At 44.9% G+C, this 20,994-nt stretch overlaps 3 protein-coding genes across 6 annotated transcripts in view; 2 read left to right on the top strand and 1 right to left on the bottom strand.

Moving 5' to 3' along the window:
• LOC127679352 (ecto-ADP-ribosyltransferase 4-like) overlaps positions 1–18,465 on the top strand; it is a 28,906-nt gene extending 10,441 nt beyond the window's left edge. Inside the window, exons 3-5 of one of the 4 annotated variants that reach the window (XM_052175151.1) lie at positions 11,050–11,178; positions 12,137–12,340; positions 18,376–18,465. In XM_052175151.1, the coding sequence (XP_052031111.1) occupies positions 11,050–11,178; positions 12,137–12,340; positions 18,376–18,386 (344 nt within the window). In that variant the 3' untranslated portion in view covers positions 18,387–18,465. Of the gene's footprint in view, positions 1–8,548; positions 8,874–11,049; positions 11,179–12,133; positions 12,341–18,375 lie in introns of those variants that run through there. The other 3 variants (XM_052175150.1, XM_052175152.1, XM_052175154.1) reach the window with 3 other exon arrangements.
• On the bottom strand, positions 7,102–18,380 carry C2H12orf60 (chromosome 2 C12orf60 homolog). The gene is made up of 2 exons (XM_052175155.1): positions 18,232–18,380; positions 7,102–8,716 (listed from the first exon to the last, which is right to left on the bottom strand). Exon 2 carries the CDS (start codon positions 8,691–8,693, stop codon positions 7,830–7,832), a length of 864 nt encoding a protein of 287 aa, XP_052031115.1. The 5' UTR covers positions 8,694–8,716; positions 18,232–18,380; the 3' UTR covers positions 7,102–7,829.
• On the top strand, positions 18,390–20,427 carry LOC127679354 (single-pass membrane and coiled-coil domain-containing protein 3). Its single transcript, XM_052175156.1, has one exon. It carries the CDS (start codon positions 18,390–18,392, stop codon positions 19,065–19,067), a length of 678 nt encoding a protein of 225 aa, XP_052031116.1. The 3' UTR covers positions 19,068–20,427.
• Positions 20,428–20,994: the final 567 nt, after the last annotated feature.

The following is a 20,994-nucleotide window of genomic DNA, read 5'->3' as shown; positions in this document are numbered from 1 at the left end:
TCCAAAGGCCCTGCTACTGGGGGACATGGAGGGAGGAGTCTAGGGGCTTTTGAGCTGTGACTATATGCGCCATTCTTGGCCTCTTGAGATAAAAAGTAGCAGAAATGGAAATCAACTCTTGTGCCCCAGGGAGGAGTATGGGAGGGGCTGTGCTACAGTTCAAACATCAGAATGGATAGCTAGCAATGCTAACCACCTGCTGTATGTTCAGCCTTTAACACACTATCTACAAGTGGGCAATCCCAGACTACCAGGGCTGGGATTCTATTGCTGCCACAAAGCACAGTGGCCAAAGCAACCTGGGGAGGAAAGGGTTTATTTGGCTTATACTTCCACTGCACCATTCATCACCAAAGGAAGTCAGGACAGGAACTCAAGCTGGGCAGGAACCTGGAGGCAGGAGCTGACTCAGAGGCCATGGAGGAGTGCCACTCATGGGCCTGGTAGAGTTTCCCCGGGTTGCTTTCTTATAGAACCCAGGACCACGAGCCCAGGGATGGAGCGACCCCGTCTAGGTCCTTTCCCCATCAATCACTTAAAATGTTCCACAGGCTTGCCAACAGGGCAGTCTTCCAGAGGCATGGCTTTTTAACTGAGGTTTCCTCCTCAGATGTCTATAACACTATCCAGCACAAAGAACAAGAACTTCCACAAATAATTCCTGTCGACCTTGGCATGAGGTCTTTGGTAGCTGTCTAGGAGACAGCTTTGCAGTGAGCCCTGGAGAGGTAGCAGTGAAATGACATCACAGGAAAAGAAGCCACCCAACATCTGGCATGTATTTCTTTTTTGTGCTATAAAAATACATGTATTGATCTGTATGATATGCAAACTATCTGGGAGTGTTTGAAGGTGTGACTACAGTGAGCAAGCTGATTCCTCAGGTGAAGGTGCTGGCTGCACAGCTTAACAAGCCAGTGAGATGGGAAACAGAGTCAGAAGAACCTCACGGGAGACCAGAAACATCAACAAGGCCTAAGCCTTAAACACAAGGCAGGAGGGGAAAAACTTCCAAAGGTTACCTTCTGACGGCCCTGTGCATGCCATGGGCGTGGCCATAATGTCTCTCTCTCTCTCTCTCTCTCTCTCTCTCTCTCTCTCTCTCTCTCTCTCTCACACACACACACACACACACACGCACGCACGCGCACGCACCTGCACACACACATGCACACACAGCAGTAATTACAAACTTCTTTTAACTTTTAAAAGTTGAATATACTTGAATAGATCTCTCATGGATTTGTAATCTCTAAGAAGAAAATTAAAAACAAGCCACAAGAGGACTATCAAAAGAAATGAACACCAAGTTTTATGTTTGTGAGAGTCCAAACAAAAGATGCCTTGAAGAGCCAGGAAGCTTTGGATGGAGGCGGCATCTGAGCCAGGACGTAGGACGTACAGTGGGAGAAAGGGGCGAGGGAGGGAGCGGGGAGGAAGACAATCATACATTGTACATGGCGGCGCTTTGTGCCAAAACCAAGTATGAACCATAGACGCTTGAAACTGAGGAGAAAACGAACCGCCTCTGGTCCCAGGATAATGGAGGTTTCCAGCAGAGGAAGGGGTTTGTTTAGGTGAGATGGAGCCACGTGTGGGTAGGAGAGAGGCAAGCAGAAAGGCACCACAAAGCAGGGACGATCCTGGAGCTCACAGAGCCAGGAAATAGCTGTGGCAGAGGATGAAGGGGGAAGGATTTAAAGCCACAGTGTGGGGCTGCCGAGAGGGCTGTGGGGCAAAGGCACTTCCCGCTGAGCCTGATGACCTGAACTCGATCCCCAGAACCTACAAGGTAGAAGGAGACTTCCAGAAGTTGTCCTCTGACCTCCACATGTGCATCACATGCCCATTTGCATGCACACACACACACACATATTCTATCTAAAATATTTTTAAATTTATAAAGCCACATAGTGACGTAAGAGAGCCAGTGGAGAGCTTCCCATCTCATGCAGTCAGGCTTCTGAGTGAAGCGGTTCTTACAGGTGAGCTTTACAGAGTGCTCTCCACCCGTGCCACATTGGACCTTGTGGTATCGCTTCTTTCGTTTGTTTTTGTTGGTTTCCGGTTTTGTTTTTGTTTTTGTTTTGAGCATCCCTGAGTGAACACAGTAGAAATGTGGACTCTGAAGCCAGGAGCTGTGTCCTCAGACTCGCTAGCAGTCTGCGCCCTCATACAGTTTTGTTCTCTGCTCCATCAACGGAGAGAGCACTGTGCCCGGGATGCAGTCATGATTCTCCAGGCGGAAGTTTGCCAAGGATGGCTTGATTCTCCCTCCTTCTGCTGTTCACAGGGCCTTTGAAGCTCTGAACACAGAAATAATTCTCTCCAAATGATGTAGATTTATGAATTTGGTTAAGGATAAATGCAGGGCTCATAGTCTCTTGAGCTTTCCCAAAAGATCAATGATTCACAGTATGAAATCTGCAAAGTGGGCCATTTATTTAAATTAGGCCAAAGTTCAAGTGAACATTTCTTGGTTGAAGTTAGACATGATAACACCTAAAATCTCACCACTGGGAGGTGGAGACAGGAGGACACCTAGAGTTTGCTAGAAGATAGTTGTAGGCAATCTGTGGGCTCCAGGATCAAAAACAGAACATTTCTCAAAAAATAAGGTGGGAGGCAATAGAGGAAGACACTTGATATGGACCTTTGGCCTCTACACAACACACACACACACACACACATATATACACACAAGCTCTCCCACACTCATGAAACCTTAGAAGACTCGTTTAAATATTTCACTGTAATTTCTCATTTCTCTTCCTCTGTTAGTCTGGAATATCTTCTATAGGTAAAACCAGTGCTCAGATTATAAATTTGCATGGACTGTTAAAAGAAACTTCTAGACAAGGTATATAGTGAGTTATCTCTCATAGTGATTTCATTGAAATGATACAAGCATGTCTTAGTTAGGGTTTTACTGCTGTGAACAGACACCGTGACCAAGACAAGTCTTATAAAGGACAACATATATTTGGGGCTGGCTTACAGGTTCAGTGCATTATCATCAAGGTGGGAGCATGGCAGCATCCAGGCAGGCATGGTGCAGGCAGAGCTGAGAGTTCTACGTCTTCATCTGAAGGCTGCTAGTGGAAGACTGGCTTCCAGGCAGCTAGGATCAGGGTCTTAAAGCCCACACCCACAGTGACACCCCTACTCCAACAGGGCCACACATCCTAACAGTGCCACTCCCTGGGTCGAGTACATACAATCCATCACAAAGCATATGTTGTCTGTGTACATAATGATATCCTGAATCAATTTACTATTTTATTTCTGTCATAGTGCTGTGTTCTCTTTAATAGGCCCAGCTGACATTCTGTGTGGCTCGGAGACTGGTCCATCATTTGTTCTTCTTGCACAGGACCTAGATTCAATCCACAGTACCCACATAGTCACTTACAACACTCTAAACTTCCGGTTCCAGGGTATCCAATGCTCTTTTCTGGCTTCTGAGGGATCCTGCGTGTATGCAGTACACATACATATATGCAGGAAAAACACCCATAACTTAAAATAAGAAGTAAATCTTAAAAAAAAAAAAACAGTGGAAAAAATGTTTGGATAATTTGCTTACATAATCGGGATTCTGGGATTTCTTTCTCCAGTGATCTGATTCCAGCAGATTTAGGTTGAATTAACTCATTTTCTTTTTTAAATAGTTTGTCGTTTTGTTTTCTTTTTCTTTTTCTATATTCTTTGTTTATATTCTGAATGCTTTCCCCTTTCCCGGTTCTCCCCTCCCTATATGTCCTATAAGCCCCTTTCTCTCCACCCATTCTCCAGTCACCACCCCCCCCTCCCTTTTCTCTGTCCTGGTACTCCCCTACAATGCTGGATCAAGCCTTTCCAGGATCAGGCCCTCTCCTTCCTTCTTCATGGGACTCATTTGATATGCGAATTATGTCTTGAGTATTCAGAGCTTCTAGGCTAATTAATATCCTATCCCAGACCTCAAGCAATACCACAGAGCAATAGTGTTTAAAAAAAAAAAACTGCAAGGTATTGGTACAGTGAGAGGCAAGTGGACCGCTGGAATAGGATTGAAGACCCAGAAATGAACCCACACACCTATGGCCACTTAATCTTCGACAAAGGAGCTGAAAACATCCAGTGGAAAAAAGATAGCCTTTTCAACAAATGGTGCTGGTTCAATTGGAGGTCAGCATGCAAGAGAATGCAAATTGATCCATTCTTATCTCCTTGTACTAAGCTCAACTCCAAGTGGATCAAGGACCTCCACATAAAACCAAACACACTGAAACTAATAGAAAAGAAACTGGGGAAGACCCTTGAGGACATGGGCACAGGGGAAAAGTTCCTGAACAGAACACCGATAGCTTATGCTCTAAGATCAAGAATTGACAAATGGGACCTCATAAAATTACAAAGCTTAAGGCAAAGGACACCGTCAAAAGGACAAAACGGCAACCAACAAACTGGGAAAAGATCTTCACCCACCCTACATCGGACAGAGGGCTAATATCCAATATATACAAAGAACTCAAGAAGTTAGACCCCAGGGAACCAAATAATCCTTTTTAAAAATGGGGTACGGAGCTAAACAAAGAATTTTCACCCAAAGAACTTCGGATGGCAGAGAAGCACCTTAAGAAATGTTCAACATCATTAATCATCAGGGAAATGCAAATCAAAACAACCCTGAGATTTCACTTCACACCAGTCAGAATGGCTAAGGTTAAAAACTCAGGAGACAGCGGGTGTTGGCAAGGATATGGAGAAAGAGGAACACTCCTTCACTGCTGGTAGGATTGCAAGATGGTACAACCACTCTGGAAATAAGTCTGGTGGTTCCTCAGAAAACTGGGCATGTCGTTTTGTTTTCTAAAACAATGTTCCTGAACTCCAGGCTAGCCTCAAACTCCCTCCTTCGCTGAGGATGATCTTGAACTTGTGATCCTCCTGCCTCCACCTCAGGAGCACTAGGCCTGCAGGTGTGTGCCACCAGGCCCAGGTTTATTCAGTCCTGGGGATCAAGCCAAGGGGTTAGCACAGGCTAGACAGCAGCCTGACAGCTCAGCTAGATCCTCAGCCCTAGCTCATCTTGATTTGGCAAAATGCAACATTTAGCCTCCTTGACAAATGCTTAAGGACAATAGCTTTGCACCCACCAACATCTTACATATAAGTATTATAAAGACAATGAAATATGATCTTAATTTACTTTTATTTAAAATTTTATATATTTTATATTATATATTCCATGCCCCAGACTCTTCCCAGAACCTACCCACCTCCCTATCCACGCTACTTTATGCTCTCTCTCTCTCCCCCCCCTCTCTCTTCCCACGCCTTCTCAAAATTATCAATTCAGGCAAATCAAAAGAACAAACAAAGCACCAATTAGATAAAATAAAAATAAAACAAAAGGCACCCACAAAAACAAACTTACAAACAAAAATGGAGGTTACTTTGTATTGGCCAACTATTCCTGGGGCACCTATCTGGAGTGTGGTTAATATACTCAGTATCACTGCTCACTCCATTGGAGAAACTGATTTTCTCTTTGCAGCAGCTGTCAACTGCAACAGTTCCTTGGTGAGGGTGTAACTTGGTGTCCATTTAATCTTTTCAATGCCCAAGCTGCAGTGTGACTCCTATCTGAGGAGACCATACTCACACACTCGGAGGTCCCCTCCATGTTTAAAGCATATATTAAAAATACTCTTTTAGTGAACTGTGGCTCTCCCTGGAGGAGCCCACGCCTATGCTCTGGGTGTGGCCTGCTTTCCTTCTGAGAACTCTTAACCTTCAGTCTCTCCTGAGCCCCAACTCTGTGTTATACTGGACACTCCTAAAATTGTTTCCTGTACTGAAGCCACGATTCCTCGTTTGGCCTGAGGGGAGGTCCCCAAAAATATGAAGAGGAACTTTCTGAACTGCTGTCAATGGGAGAGTGGAGCTATGTCCCCTCTGTCCACCCCACAACAATACCTATCCTTTGTAACTACTAGTGTCCCCTTACCTTAAGACCTCAGAGAAAGCAAATGGGAACAAGCTGTGTGCTCTGGTCTTACTCATGTAAGCAAGAACATTATATTGCTATCCACGCATTGTTTTACTTAGTCCTAAGTAAATCATATCAGGAATAACTAGTAGTTTATGACAGTCAAGACACTGGAAATTATAGAAATTGTACTGAGGAAGGAGAATAGGACTAAGAGAGCTCCAGGAAAAAAACTGACAAGAAGGAAGTGGAAACTCTAAGGGTTCTTTGGAAAGTCAGTTGTGTTGGAAGGTGTTCTGCTGGAGCAAACACATGAAGGAGTGTTTTCTTGAAGTGGACACAAGTGTAAGACTAAGGCAGAGTTGTAAAGGAAGGTTTAGCTGAAGCAGACACAGGAAAGAAGACGTTCTGCTAAAGCAAGCATATGAAAGGACATGTGATGAAGGATTCTTCGCTAACAACACACATGTATTGGTCTGCCTTACACTGAGTAGTTGATCTGCATTTGTTGGGACTCTGTGGACTTGGGCTGGTTGGACTTGATGCTCGTGCTAAGGCAAGACATGAGCTGAGGCAAGGCTCATGGAGGACACGTGATGTGTGGAGGGATAAAGAGGGTATACACAGGGCTCGACAGTGATGGAGACAATTTGGCTTGCTGGTACGCTAGCTGTGCATCTTCGCTGATCTTCACTTCCCTGAGGGAGGCACAGCTGACAACTTCTCCTGGCGTCCCTCTGGGACTCAAGCTGAGGCCAAGGCCTTGCTGTCTCTGCCTCGTCATGCGACCCCTGCTGATTCATTTGCTATCCAGAATTTACCTAACTGGACTGCTGGTGTATCTGTGAAGTGTTTGAGTGGCTTGATCTGCCGCTGCCTGCTAACCTATGAACTAAGCTGATTTCCAGACAAGGAAGACTTTGCTCCAAAGAACCTTTCTAAACAGGTCCACTTTTCTTCGTTTCTTTCCTACAACCTCTGGTGGGTAGTGGGCTACAAGGGAGGTTTAAGTGTTTAAGAACCATCATTTAAAAGGGGATTTGAAAAAAATTAAAGTCATATACTAGTTAGCATATGAAGCAAACTTTTAGCATAAGGGAAGACTTTGACTCCCTTAGGTAGAACGGCCCATGACAAAAACCGTGAGAAAGCTGGCACTATGCAAGTGTCCATCAAGGTCACAACCCTCCCAGAATGACCCCGCTGAGCATCTAAACCTCCCTCTCAGCTCTGGCCCACTTCCTCTCTGAAAGCACATCCTTCTTTAACAGACTCGACTTCTGCTACAGTATAGATTTCTCTGTCCAGTTTTTTGTCCCAGGATGCAGGGACCTGGAAATCACAACAAGGTGACCATGAGACTCTGCTATCAGCCTATATCAGCATGAAGGACAGACGCAGTTTGTCTACTTCCTAAGCTTGAAGAGTCATGCCTTCTAGATTACCGTTAGGTATAGATTACCATATGGAAGTGAATAGATTGCCATATGGTAATGCCAACACTTACCTGGACATCACACTGTTGCCATTGGAGATAAGACGTGTGAGCAGGAGAGATCAGTAGCTTTAATTATGCTTTAAGTGCAACAACTTAGAACTATCCCCGAGTGTAATTCTGCCTGGATCCTTACAGCAGGACGTTCTATTCAGTCACTGCCATTTTAAGCAGACTTTCTTGGTTATTCCTTTTTCATCTAACAAAGCAGAACTACAGGTAAGTGGTTTGCCACGCGATGACTCCGCCCTTGGGTTCTAACACACGGAATACATAGCATCAATGACATGTACACAGTACCATGAAAAAGTTCGAGAACTCAAGTTGATTTTCATTTGGAAAGGAACACATTTTCCTCTACTTGCCCTGGGCCTGTGTAAGTACAGAGATATCCCCTTCCATGGTCTTTATGGATTTCTGGAGGGCCTGTAAAGTCATCTGCATAGTCTTGACAAACTGTTCCAGCTCATCTGCGGCTGCTTCGACCGGGGCGTGGGCATTCTCCGTTGTGAGCACACCCTGCAGCTTCTTCAAGGTTTCCTCTGAGGTGGCTGTGGGACGGTCTGGACTTGTGCTTTTCTCAGATGTGGAGGCACCTGTGGGAGCACCTGTGGGGGCACCTGTGGGGGCATCTGTGGGGGCACCTGTGGGGGCATCTGTGGGGGCATCTGTGGGGGCACCTGTGGGGGCATCTGTGGGGGAACCTGTGGGGGCATCTGTGGGGACATCTGTCCGCCCTTTGGTCTCCTCTCTATAGAGGTCACTTAATCGGAGACCCATGATGGGGAACTGCATCAAGAGTGAGAGAGAAGTTTCTAGATTTGCAAGAATGTGACTGTTCTTCAGGAGCAAGGCAGCACCTGACGTCTGGATGTTTTTGAGCATTTCTTCTGCTGTGTGGTGTGGAGCGATGTTAGCACACTTCTCCGCGGCAGAGGTCACAGCAGTCAGCACCTTGGAACACAAAGGCTCCTTTTGCGTTTGTGTGTGCTTCCCATCCACCATCAGTTGCATCTCTTTAAAATTTTTGATCATTTGTTCAAAGAAGTCTTTAATGCAGCTCTCTTCATTCACAGCCATGGGGAGGATCTGAGTCTTCATCGTGACGTTGAACAGCTCCACGAACCTGTTTATGAAGGAAACCAGATCTTGTATGTGGAAGAAGAATACTTTGGCAGCTTGAATCAGTCTTTCTTTATCTTTTTCTGACTCGGAAGACATTTCTCCAACAAAAAATTTCAGCCCTGTTAGGCAAAGCAGAATACAAATGAAAACTAAGCATAGAACTGGCTGTGAAGAGCCTGGAGGATGCGACAAGCGCACCAAGCTAAGGCTTGACAAGGGTGACAACGCAAACATGACTCTCTCTCTCTCTCTCTCTCTCTCTCTCTCTCTCTGTCTGTCTCTCTCTCTCTGTCTGTCTCTCTCTCTCTCTCTGTCTCTCTGTCTCTCTCTCTCTCTCTCTCTCTCTCTCTCTCTCTCTCTCTCTCTCTCTCTCTCTCTCAGATTTAATGGAAACAGGAACAGAAACAATGAGGAGGGGAGAACAGGAGACCCTTGCTGACTGTCTGCCACACATGTTGGGAAACTAGCCGGGCATCAGCAGTCCTGGAGGCCGTGGAAAAGCCATCCTCCCTCTCACACTCAGCGTTGGATCCCATTTTTAGTTTCCCTGGTAACACACTAATTTTAAGAAAGGGAAAATATCACAGAAGTGCCACAGAAGGGGCTGGAGAGATGGCTCAGCGGTTAAGAGCACTGGCTGCTCTTCCCAAGGTCCCGAGTTCAAATCCCAGCAACCACATGGTGGCTCACAACCATCTGTAATGAGATCTGATGCCCTCTTCTGGGTGTCTGAAGACAGAGACAGTGTACTTACATTTAATAAATAAATAAATCTTTAAAAAAAAAAAAAAGTGCCGCAGAACACAGGAAAGGAGAAAGGCTGTGTGGAGGAGGCTATTTCAAGCGAGGCACAGTGCTGCGTGCCTTTAATCCCAGCTGAGGCAGGTGACCTTACAGAAGCAGGAGCCCCACACACTGGTCGTGCTGTATCCATAATCACCAAGCGGAGAGCAAGGAGTGCATGCGTGCAGGCACTCTGCTCACTCTCCACTCTGACACGGTCCAGGATCTCCTCCCTAGGGAATGATGCCACCCACAGTGGGTGGGGCTTCCCACTCTAATCAATATAATCAACATAATCCCCAAGATCAGTCCAGGGGCCCAGCTCCCAGGCAATTCTAAATTCTGCCAAGTTGACAGCAATAAACATCACATCCCTCCTTCTGGAAGCTGACAAGATTTACAACTTGTCTGCATCCCTCCCCCACCCCTTTTATTGAACTCCAATAAAATTGTCTACAATTCAATTTCTATGTGGGTTCATTTTCAAATTATTTTATCTCTAAGGCCAATAACCCACAAAAGAGTTCTACCATGCTCCTTGGTAACATACATGATCAAATATTGTGCACCACCCTAAATACACATTCACTTGGAGATGACAGGCAGGAGTCCTAACAGACGATGAGTCTAAGCTACCCCTTCTTCATTCCTCTCTCCCCCTTATAATGCCTGGTGTCTGGGGCTTCGTAGTGTGCCTAGACCCCCTCCCTGCCATACTACGACAACAGGTCCTGCTCATGCCAGGACAAAGCAGCACAGTGGGTGCCAGACAAGTCCTATGATTCGACCCAGGAGGGAACTCCCAGATAACTTCTGCACTTAGGGCCAGAGGCAGCTGCATTTCAACCGGAAGGCCTGGGCTGATCTACAGCTGTTGGCCAACCCCATGACAAGCCCAGGAGATGAAGGAATCTATAGTCCTGCTGGGAACTCAGGCCTCAGTGGTAAGTAGGCTCACACATGTGGCTCCCTGACCATTCCCTACTGAGGACAACTGTGTCCTCAACCAAGATGGTGGGACCACACATGGCCATGGTGGTGTCAAGAAAGAGAATGCCACCTAGATGGCTGCCTCAGATCTACACTGTTGCAGCCCTGACTCCTCTAGGACCACGGTACTCCATACTTTCCTGCACAGACATCCATCTGCCCGCCCATCCTCCTCCTTTTCCTTCATTTCTTCCCTTCTCCCTTCCCCTCCTGCCGTCCCACTGGGCACTGGAAACAGCAGGCAGAACTGGCCTGGACACAGGGTCTGCCATAGCAGCCACAGCAGCCATTGCCGGGTCATCTTCACAGCCAAGGCAATGGCTCCAAAGACCAACTCCTGTACTGGGCTATGGTAATGGACACTGAGACAGCGACTCTGTGACCACGCCTCCCACACCTGACCGCTTATCTCACCTGCCCTACAAAGCCAATCCCTTCTGTGAATGGGGGTTGAGTGTGGGATGTCCATGTCAAACAGCCAGGGCAGCAGGAGGGGCAGCCCGGGAGAGGGTTCAAGCAGAACAGTGCCCAGGGTCGATAGCCCGGAGACCATGCTAAGGAACAAGGACAACTGCCTGGGGGGGGGGGGGGAGGATGTCGCGCCCTCTCAGATCTCCTGGACAAATTGACTCCATGCTTTCTGATCTCTGCATTGATCCCGTCTGCTTTGTCACCCTAGTGTCCTCAAAGCAGAACAGAGATGGGCAATCTTCTACTAATGAAGTCCCTTGGGAACTAAGACGTTTCCTTAAGCATGGGGTCCAAAGAAGTATATGGATAAGCACCCATCTTCAGTTTGAACTTACAGGTACGATATCAATAGACACGCTGGGCTGGAGGGATTGCTCGGAGGTTAAGGGCATTGAATGCCCTTCGGGATGATCTGGGTTCAGTTACAAGCACCTACACGGCAGTGCACAATGTCTAACTCCACTGGCAGGAATCCAATGCCGTCCTCTGCCCTTGGCAGTCTTCCACACATGTGGTATTCACATATAAATATATACACATAAAATAAATAGACTAACACATAAATGTATACACATAAAATAAGATTACAAAAACATATTTTTGACCTACATTACTTACACGGAAGAGGAAAATCTCAAGGGCTTTACCCATAGCCAGGCAAGAAAGGCATAGAAAGCAGAGAGGCAGAGAAATGGTCTTCCCAGGGAGGAGGGGTAATGAGCAGCCTACTGGAGTATCCAATCCCCTCTCAGCTCAGAAACCATATCCATGCAAGCAACAGTATGAAATGAACAGGCTATATTTATGTATGTAGGAGTAGGGGTGTGTCTGTGTCTGTGTCTGTGTCTGTGTCTCTCTGTGTGTACAATTAATAGCTAAAGAGGAAGAAGCATGATTTAAAAAAAGCACATGGGGAATTGCAAGGGAAGGAAAGGGCTGAGGGAAGGGAGGATGAGGAAAGGGACATCCAGGCCCAGAGCCCTCTGGGCAGTGCACCTGTTAAAAGACAGTAAGTGATACAGAGCAGAGCTCCTAAGGGGGGGGGGGGCCAGGGGAGGGGGGCTTCTGTCTTCATTTTTGGCTCTATCTGGATTTTTATTTCCTGAGAACCTAAACAGCAGATAAAGGCCCAAATGCAGCAGAAGCTGAGGAACATGTATCCAACTAAAGAGTCATCACTGATACTGAACTGGACTTGGGTGGTTTTATGGCATTTAAATAAAGAACAGAAAATACAAAAACACTTTTACCAGTTTTATAATTGCTCAAGTTAACATTGCTTATGTCGTCAGCAGGTTGTGGTACAGGAAACGGAGGTATTCTGAAAACGAAGCCAGGCAGAAATGGCTACAAATCAGATGGGCAGAGGGACCCAGCGGAGACCAGCAAACCCTGTGGCTCATCACATTCCACCAGAAGCTTCCAGATGAGCCCAGATGAAAAGCCCTCCAACAATACTCCTGAGCAACGGAGGGACACAAACTCGGAGATCCAACGAGGTAAGTGATGTGGAGGAGACTCGAGGAGCATTAGAACACCCTGAAGGACAGGACTTCCGGGCTCTGGGATGATGCCAGCTGTGAGTGGCCATTACAGTGCCTGCTTTGTTTGAGGGGCTCTCGGGGCATGCTTGGGAGATTCCCTCCGTGAAGATTCGAGAGAAGGGAGAATTTTATTGAGGGATGTAACACTAAGTCACAGAGGAGAGAGGCAGCAAAGACAGGAATTTTCAGAAGGCTGGAGACGGCGCCACGGTACACGGGTGAAAGTGTAATGCATGTCTGGAGGACGACGTGTGTCTTCAATGTCACGAATGAGACTCATACACTGTCTTGAAAGAATGAAGGTGGCTCTCAGGTGAGCCAAAGCACAACTCCTGCCTGTACTCCATGAAGCTGCTCATACTTTGATACAGTCTGTGCCTCTAAGCAGCCTTTGAGGGGGAAACACCGTTTTTCTGAGAAATGTCTTAAGTGCACAATGAAATCCTGTGATAAGTGGTACTGGATAACTTTTACAGGCTTCATTCTGCTCAGAATTATGAGATCCTTTTGATTAAATAATCGAGGGAAATTTAGGGAATTTCTATCAGAAAATGCACCATGGCCTCAGGATTAACTAGACACTGACCACCATGACTTTGATTTGAATGAATTGAAGCTCGTGGATAGACAGCAGCTGCCCTTTCCTCTGCAAAGCTTCCAGCCTCACTTGTATGCTGTGTTCACTCACAAGTGCACAGTGAGGAGGGAGAGAGCAGGGCAGGAGCTGAGAGAACATCTCAGCCCCCCCTGCATCTCTGTGTGTCTGTGTGTCTGTCTGTGTGTGTGCTGTGCTGTGTGTGTGTGTGTGTGTGTGTGTGTGTACTCGCGCCTGTATGTAACAATACTTACTTTGCCCATCTTATTTTTCTGTTAGTCAGCTCACTTTACTGTGATGGAAATACCAACAGCCTTATCATTTTATCTTAAATGCATTTAGTTTGTATTCTTGAGAGAACAACTCTGTCTGAAATATAACGATCCTCAAGTTCAACAACACCATAGCAGAGAGAGACCAGCATCGTGGCATAAAAATTTACTGTGGTGTCAGCAGGAAAGCTTTGAAATGCAATTTGAATATATGTCAAAGACAATGAAAAATGTAGGATCAGCAAGATGGCTCAGGAAGTAAACGTGATGGCTAAACCTGACACCTGAGTTTGCTTCCAGAAGTCACAGGGTGGACAGAGAGACCTGACTCCACAGCTGTGCTGTGGACAGACAGACCTGACTCCCCAGCTGTGCTGTGGACAGACATACCTGACTGCACAGCTGTGCTGTGGACAGACAGACCTGACTGCACAGCTGTGCTGTGGATAGAGAGACCTGACTCTACAGCTGTGCTGTGGACAGACAGACCTGACTCCACAGCTGTGTTGTGGACAGACAGACCTGACTCCAGCACAGCTGTGCTGTGGACAGACAAACCTGACTCTAGCACATCTGTGCTGTGGACAGACAGACCTGACTCCAGCACAGCTGTGCTGTGGACAGACAGACCTGACTCCAGCACAGCTGTGCTGTGGACAGACAAACCTGACTCTAGCACAGCTGTGCTGTGGACAGACAGACCTGACTCCAGCACAGCTGTGCTGTGGACAGACAGACCTGACTCCAGTACAGCTGTGCTGTGGACAGACAGACCTGACTCCAGTACAGCTGTGCTGTAGACAGACAGACCTGACTGCACAGCTGTGCTGTGGACAGACAGACCTGACTGCACAGCTGTGCTGTGGACAGACAGACCTGACTCCACATCTGTGCTTTATGTCCATGTCAAACAGCTCCTATTCTATTGTCTTTCTACCTATTTATTCCCAGGAAAAAATCCGAATGATGGAGGGAAAAATAAGATATGCATATAAACATTACAAATGTAACACAATTCATGGTTTATTGAATTATGATATTTAGAATAGTTTAACAAATATACTGCTTATAAAATTAAAAGGACAGGAAAGTAAATAACTTAAAATAAGAATCTCATTTTACTACAATTTTCTTGTCTTTTACAACTTGGTAAGATTTTCATGCACACAGATAAATTTTAGAAATAAAAACACCTAAGATAGTGGGATTGCAGGTGTCTTTCTTCCTCTGTTTAATAGGTTTATACATTAGGGTAATGGTGTTATATAAGATACTTTATCAGTTACTATTTTTAATGTCTCAACATTATAATGTGAGCATTTGCCAACACACCTATCACATGTCACTTTCTAGAAGATTCCTGCAGTCCCTCAATCCCAGTTTCTCTCTTTAAGTTCCTGTAGCTCTGGGCAGAGGATGCACTGTGTTCTCTAAAGTCCCCTAAAAGGTTGTATTTGAAAAGTGACAGCAAGAAGAGGTAGGCAGCAAGAAAACAGAGAAGAACTAAGCATAATGACATGTACTTATAAAAGGCCCAAGAAGGCCACTAACTTGGAATGATAATCCTAAATTTAAATAAACAACTGAAAGCAGGATAAACAAGACCAAGTGGGGGAGCACACACCTTTAATCCTAGCAGTGAAGTGCAGAGACAAGTTTATTTCTATGAGTTTAAAACCAGCCCTGCTGACAACTAGAGTTCTGTGCCATCCAGGGTGATGATGATGATGATGATGATGATGATGATGATGATGATAGTAATAATAATAATATTTGCTGACCCTTTCTCTTTTAAGGTGGTTCTTTTCCAGAAAAACTGAATCACCTATATAGTGGCACGAAATTAACCTTAACTTTCAGAAGTAATCATCCTTTCTTTTCTTTCATATTTCTCTTCTCCCTTCTTTTTTCTTTCTTTCTCTTGAGACAGAACCTCAGGTAACCCAGGTTGACCTTGAACTCACTGTGTAGTTGAGGCTGACCTTGCATTTCTGGTCCTCCTGCCTTTACATCTCAAATTCTAGGACTGCAGTTAATCGTGCAAGACTACTCTTGGTCTCAGAATCCTGTTTTAACATCCAAGCACTCACATCGAACACAGTGTTACGCAAGAGAGCCCAGGTGCAGACCCAGCAAGCAAAGCACAATTGCTTCAACAAGGCTGGAGTGAGAGGGGAGTCCCAGGAGCTGTGAGCTCCACCTGCTGGGTAGCAAGCCACCAGCAGGCTGCTGTAAGGCTCCCTAGAACGGAGGGAGGACACAGATGCTGCGGAAGGAGAGAACAGCATCAAACAGAACTCTTTCACTGACAGGAAGCACTGGTATGTGATTTCTCAAGAAAGCCCAACTAAGGCATACATAGTACTTAATCAAAGCTGTGTTAAACTCACCTCCAAAGCACCTGGTAACGCCACAGCCTTCAAGAGGCTCCAGGCAGGCGACTGTTAAAATGGAATAAAGTGGGAGTAAGTATAGGCCCAGAAGGCTTCTTGGGCTTCATTGGCAGGATCTGGAAGTGTTCAGAGGGCTGGCCCAAGCAGGTCTCCCATTCCACTGAGTGGAGGGGACAGATTGGCATTCAGAAGTAAGTTGTTGAAATCCAGAATGAAAACACCACACATTATCAACTTTCAATTCTCCAGGCACCTCTGAGTATATATATACACACTTGATATAATATATCAAGCATATATCAAAAGCCCCCAAGTTGAGAACCTTCCTGGATGACCAGGTGTCTCCACCTAGTGGCAGTATCAATATATAGTAAGAAAAGAAGTAACTTGCTTAAAATTTGAATTTGCACAAGACAATCTCCTCTATCCAAGTTTTTTTCTAGTTTGACATCATCATTATCAATGTCTTAAATTGCTAACTGATTGGAAATGCAAATGAAGGAACTTGGCACTATTTCTGCTTTGTGTGTCACTCCTGAAAATTGGGCCAAACACCAACTACAAACAAGAGCAGTTCCAAGATGGTAACTGGCTATAGTTTTAGTGCGTACAACATCGCATTCTTATAAACCTGCTCTGATGCACTGAGCACGGGATAATTGTTCTTTAAGCAGAAAGAATGGAAAGAGAAATAAGAATAGAATACAGGTTAGTCCAATAAGGTACAAGACAGAAACAGGAAGACAGGCTTACAACATAGAAAATTATTTGTTCTAAAATTCGTGTGTGTGTGTGTGTGTGTGTGTGTGTGTGTGTGTGTGTGTCTGAGGTATCTGACTGAGGTTAAGAGAGCCCTGGCTGCGTTTTCAGATTACTTGAATTCCATTCCCAGGGCCCACATGGGGGCTCACAACTCTCTGTAAGTCCAGTTTTAGGGATCCAATCTTCTTCTGGCATTAGGGGGTCTAAGCATATACATTATGCACAGACATACATACATGCATGCAGGAAAAAACACATATACAAAAATATAATTATAAAACTAACCATTGCAGAGTTTAGCAGAGATATCCAATAGCCAGTCACACAGAAAACATATTCACAGTATGTTACATTAAGTAACTCGTTTTTTTCTGTGCTCAGTTTTTCAGGAAAACAAATGCAGAAAAGTTTGGTTATTCATTCTCCAAACAGAATGCACTGTGAGTCACAAATACACACCCAAGAAGTTCCCTCCTGGTTAGCTGTAACATCTACAGAATGCTTAAGCTATTTCCTAGAGCCTTTGTGAGATACTATTGCCTTCTCTGTTTTTGTTTTTTAAAACAGGGCTTCTCTGTGTAGCCGACTGTCCTGGAACTAGCTCTGTAGACCAGGCTGGCCTCAAACTCATAAGGATCTGCATGTTTCTGCCTCCCCAGTGCTGGGATTAAAGGCATGCACCACCACCACCAGGCCACCATGACCTTCTTTCTGACAACCACTCTAGCTTGTCTTAATGATGGCTGTGGAGAGAATGTGGTGGCTGTTACCAGCACTGAGAAAGGTGAGGCAGGAGAACCACTGTGAGTTTGAAGCTATACCGGGCTACCTAGTGACTTCATGTGAGGCTGGACTACAGTAAGACCGTCTGTCAAAAAAAAAAAAAAAATGCCCACATGCAATACAGACCATCCTAATTGGTTTAATGTGTTAAGAGTCCCAGACATGATCAGGGCTGCCCTATACTCATACGGTGTCCATTGTCTCCTCAAATGACATTCCCATCCACAGTCTTGAATGTATACTCTTATCCTTAAGACTGTTTTTCAAAGCAGGATCTCACTGTGTTGCCTTGGTTAGCCTGGAACTTGCTATGCAGTGCAGGCTGGCCTTCAACTCACAGAGATCTACATGCCTCTTCCTCCAGAGTTCCAGGATCAAAGGCATATGCCACCAGGCCTGGCTCTTGAGGAATTCTTTTGTAAAAATGTTAATATTGCATGGGTGTTATTTTTAGATAGTCCTTAAGTTTTAAAAACAATTTTGCCCATAGAGGTATAAAATAGCCCTAACATTTACCTTTTATAAATTGTAGAATTATTTATTGGGGAGGGGTGAGGTGGTTGTGGGAGTGACCCTGAATGTAGTGGTAGGCACGTAGAGCTCAGAGGACACCTTGCCAGAGTCGTTCCTTTCCTTTTATCATGAGGGTCCCAGGGAGCAAACTCGGCTTTTCAGGTTTGTGAAGCAAGGACTGTGACCAACTAGGCCTCCCGCCAGCCATGGTGTGAATGTTTTAAACTATCAAACACATAAGCACTAAATTTGTATCAGTGTTGCCATGAACCCAGAGATCTTTAGAATATTGATTTAACTCAAAATTCTTGAGGAATAATCTGGAAAACTCAGAGATTGGGAAAATAAGTAAAGGTAGTAAAGAGCTAGCCTGTGGGAGGCTGAGGGTTTGTAGAATGCTTCTGTGGCACTCACAAACTTCTGGCCTTGACCCAGGGCATAACCCAGGCCTTGACTGGCAGAGGGGTGCAGGCCTGTAATCACAGCTCCTGGGAAGTAGATGCTGAAGGATCAGGAACTCATACCTACCTTGGGCTACATGAGATCTTCTCTCAAACAAGCCAACAAATCACCCCTGCTGAGCCCTCTGAGGCAGTCTTCAGCTATGGCCACTGGGATGGCTGCCTGGTTAGTCACGCAGTACTCAAAGCTGACTTCTGTTTGATTTTTCAGAGACTTGCTGAAATATGGCTCAGAGTGACTTCCTCTACCCACAAAACCCACGGAGGCGACAGGAAGTGAACCGCCTTCACCAGCAGCTGCTGGGCTGCTTGTCTGACAGCTTCCAGGTCACCAACAAGCTCACAGGGGTTCTCAACACCCACTTGGGTTGCAGGCTGGCCTTCATTGAAATGAAAAGCGATGGGACCATCAAAGACAACTGTGACATCATTATCCAAGCCATGACAAAAATCCAAAAGGAACTGCAAAAGGTTGACGAGGCTCTGAAAGACAAACTAGAGCCAACCCTTTATAGGAAGCTGCAGGATCTTAAGGAAGGGGAGACAGAGAAGATTGCCATCGTGCAGAAGGTCATTTCTGTCATCCTGGGAGAAGCTACCTCTGCAGCCAGTGCAGTGGCTGTTAAACTGGTGGGCTCCAGTGTCACAACTGGCATCATTAGCAAGCTGGTCTCTGTGCTAGCTCACATCGGGACTTCTCTCCTGGGAAGCATTGGAGTTGCGGTGCTCAGCCTGGGCATAGATATGATCATTCAAGCCATCTTGGGAGCAGTGGAGAGAACGCAGCTCCAGGCAGCCATCAGAAGTTATGAGAAGCATCTGGAGGAGTTCAAGGCTGCCTCAGAACAGTACCATCATGCTATCACTGAGGTCACCACTGCTGTGAAGCGCCAGTTAAGATGAACAGTCAGGTCTCTACACTGGGAGAGTTCTGTGCTTCCCTCTCTAGCACCATGTTTTTTTCCTTAGGTTAATTTTCCCTATCTCCCACAATGTGGATACAGATAAACGATTTGGGATGCTTGGGTCTTGGATAAAAAATGAGGGTCCAAACCATCTGTACTATACCCTCAGAGGATACAACTCTTTTCTTACCCTGTTGTCAGAACTACTGAGATGTAAAGGCATCATAGACCAGCAGGCACAGGCTATTGCTTCCTTGATCCCAGGCAATGTCTTCAAACATTCCTGCTAAATAGAGAGAGCATCCCCATTACCTGTTTCAAGCATCACTTATGTCTAAGAAGACATACTTAATAACATCTGACCAGACATAAACCTGTGGTCCAGTAAAATAGACATACTTGTATTATTTTTACCCCCAGATTAAAAACAATTGTCTGTAAACTGGAATAGACTACAAAACCTTATCAACATTTTCTTCCACCAGATTAAATACAATTGTCTGCAATCTGGAAATGAAGGCAAAACAACATCAAGAACATTGTCTTCAAGAATGAAAGGAAGCAATGCGTCTGTGAGCTTCTACTTATTACAAAGTGTGTCTGGGTGGGTTTGGAAAAGGATCAGATAATAAAAGTTGAGTCTGTAATGCAGTTAATATGGACCACCTATCTGTCATCTATCACTTCAGTGGTTGAACACTGTAGAGCGCTGTAACAAACAAGGAATAAACCTGTGATCCCTGCATAAAACACGTTAGAGTGAGAAACAAGACTCACTCCCCTTTAAGAATTTGTTGATTGGCGGAAAGTAATTAATTTTTCGGGGGTATAATTTTATTTTCAATACCACTAGAAAGAGACAGCTCATTCTGCCCCAGAAAGCATTTCAGGCCTCTGTTAATTGACACCTGAAATCAGAAAAAGGAGAAGCTATGGTAGTCTATTGATTGAACTTAACTTCTGTAGATAGAGCATTTGTTTTCTAAACCCTTCATCTGACTTGTTCTCAGCGAGCCATTCTTAGTGTCTACTTCAAAAATCATTATATGTAATGATGCTGAGAATCAGCATTTTGAGAATGAGAATTTTTTTAAGCATAAAAAAGTACATAGGAATAAAATACTCAGTATATCAAAAAAAACCTCTTACAAACATGAAAAACTGTAAATAGCCATATGCGTTTTTAAAATTTATTAATTACTATGTTACCACTGTTTTTATAAATTAGTGTCAAAATAATACAATTTGGGTCACCTTCAAAATTTATTACCTGGTTTGTATATTTTGAACTAATAGATCTTGCTTTTTCTGACACTCAAAAGAGTTATCAAAACAGGAATTTAATGACACACCCAGGCATCATGGCTTTTGACTGTAATCAGTCAAAAGGATGAGGCAGGATGGGGAGATGGGGGCCAGCCCAGGCTATTTACTGAATTCTTATTTTGTCCGACCACATAAAAGCTTGGGTTCAGTATGGGTCTGATGTTAAATTTTTCGGGGACACATTCAGATCATTCTAAGCATTAATATACACCTCCATCAATACTTTTAAATTACTTCATGTCAAAAATTCCTTTATGACCATTTCCTGTTTCCTGTAAAGAATGGTCAGATGAAGGTGCAAAATAACCAAGCATGAGCTTAATGAAACTTTCATTTAACATGCTTACCTTTAAGGGGAAAGGGTAGAGAGGAGTGTTAAGGAGTGAGGATGCAGAAGGGAAGGGAGGGACGAAGACTTCCTGATAAATCAAGACTGTGTAAATGACATCATAAAGGAGTTTGGGCTGATGAAAAGACCGGGCAGAGCGCTGTGTACCAACTTATCCTCTGGAAAATCTACAACATGTTTATCTTTAAAATATATACTTTCGGGTAGATTGTCAATTTGCGAATCTACCCCAGGCACTATTTGTTTAGTT

This window comes from Apodemus sylvaticus, chromosome 2 (genome assembly GCF_947179515.1).
Source record: "Apodemus sylvaticus chromosome 2, mApoSyl1.1, whole genome shotgun sequence".
Classification (NCBI taxonomy): Eukaryota; Metazoa; Chordata; class Mammalia; order Rodentia; family Muridae; genus Apodemus; species Apodemus sylvaticus.
This window is presented reverse-complemented; position numbering and strand designations above follow the sequence as displayed.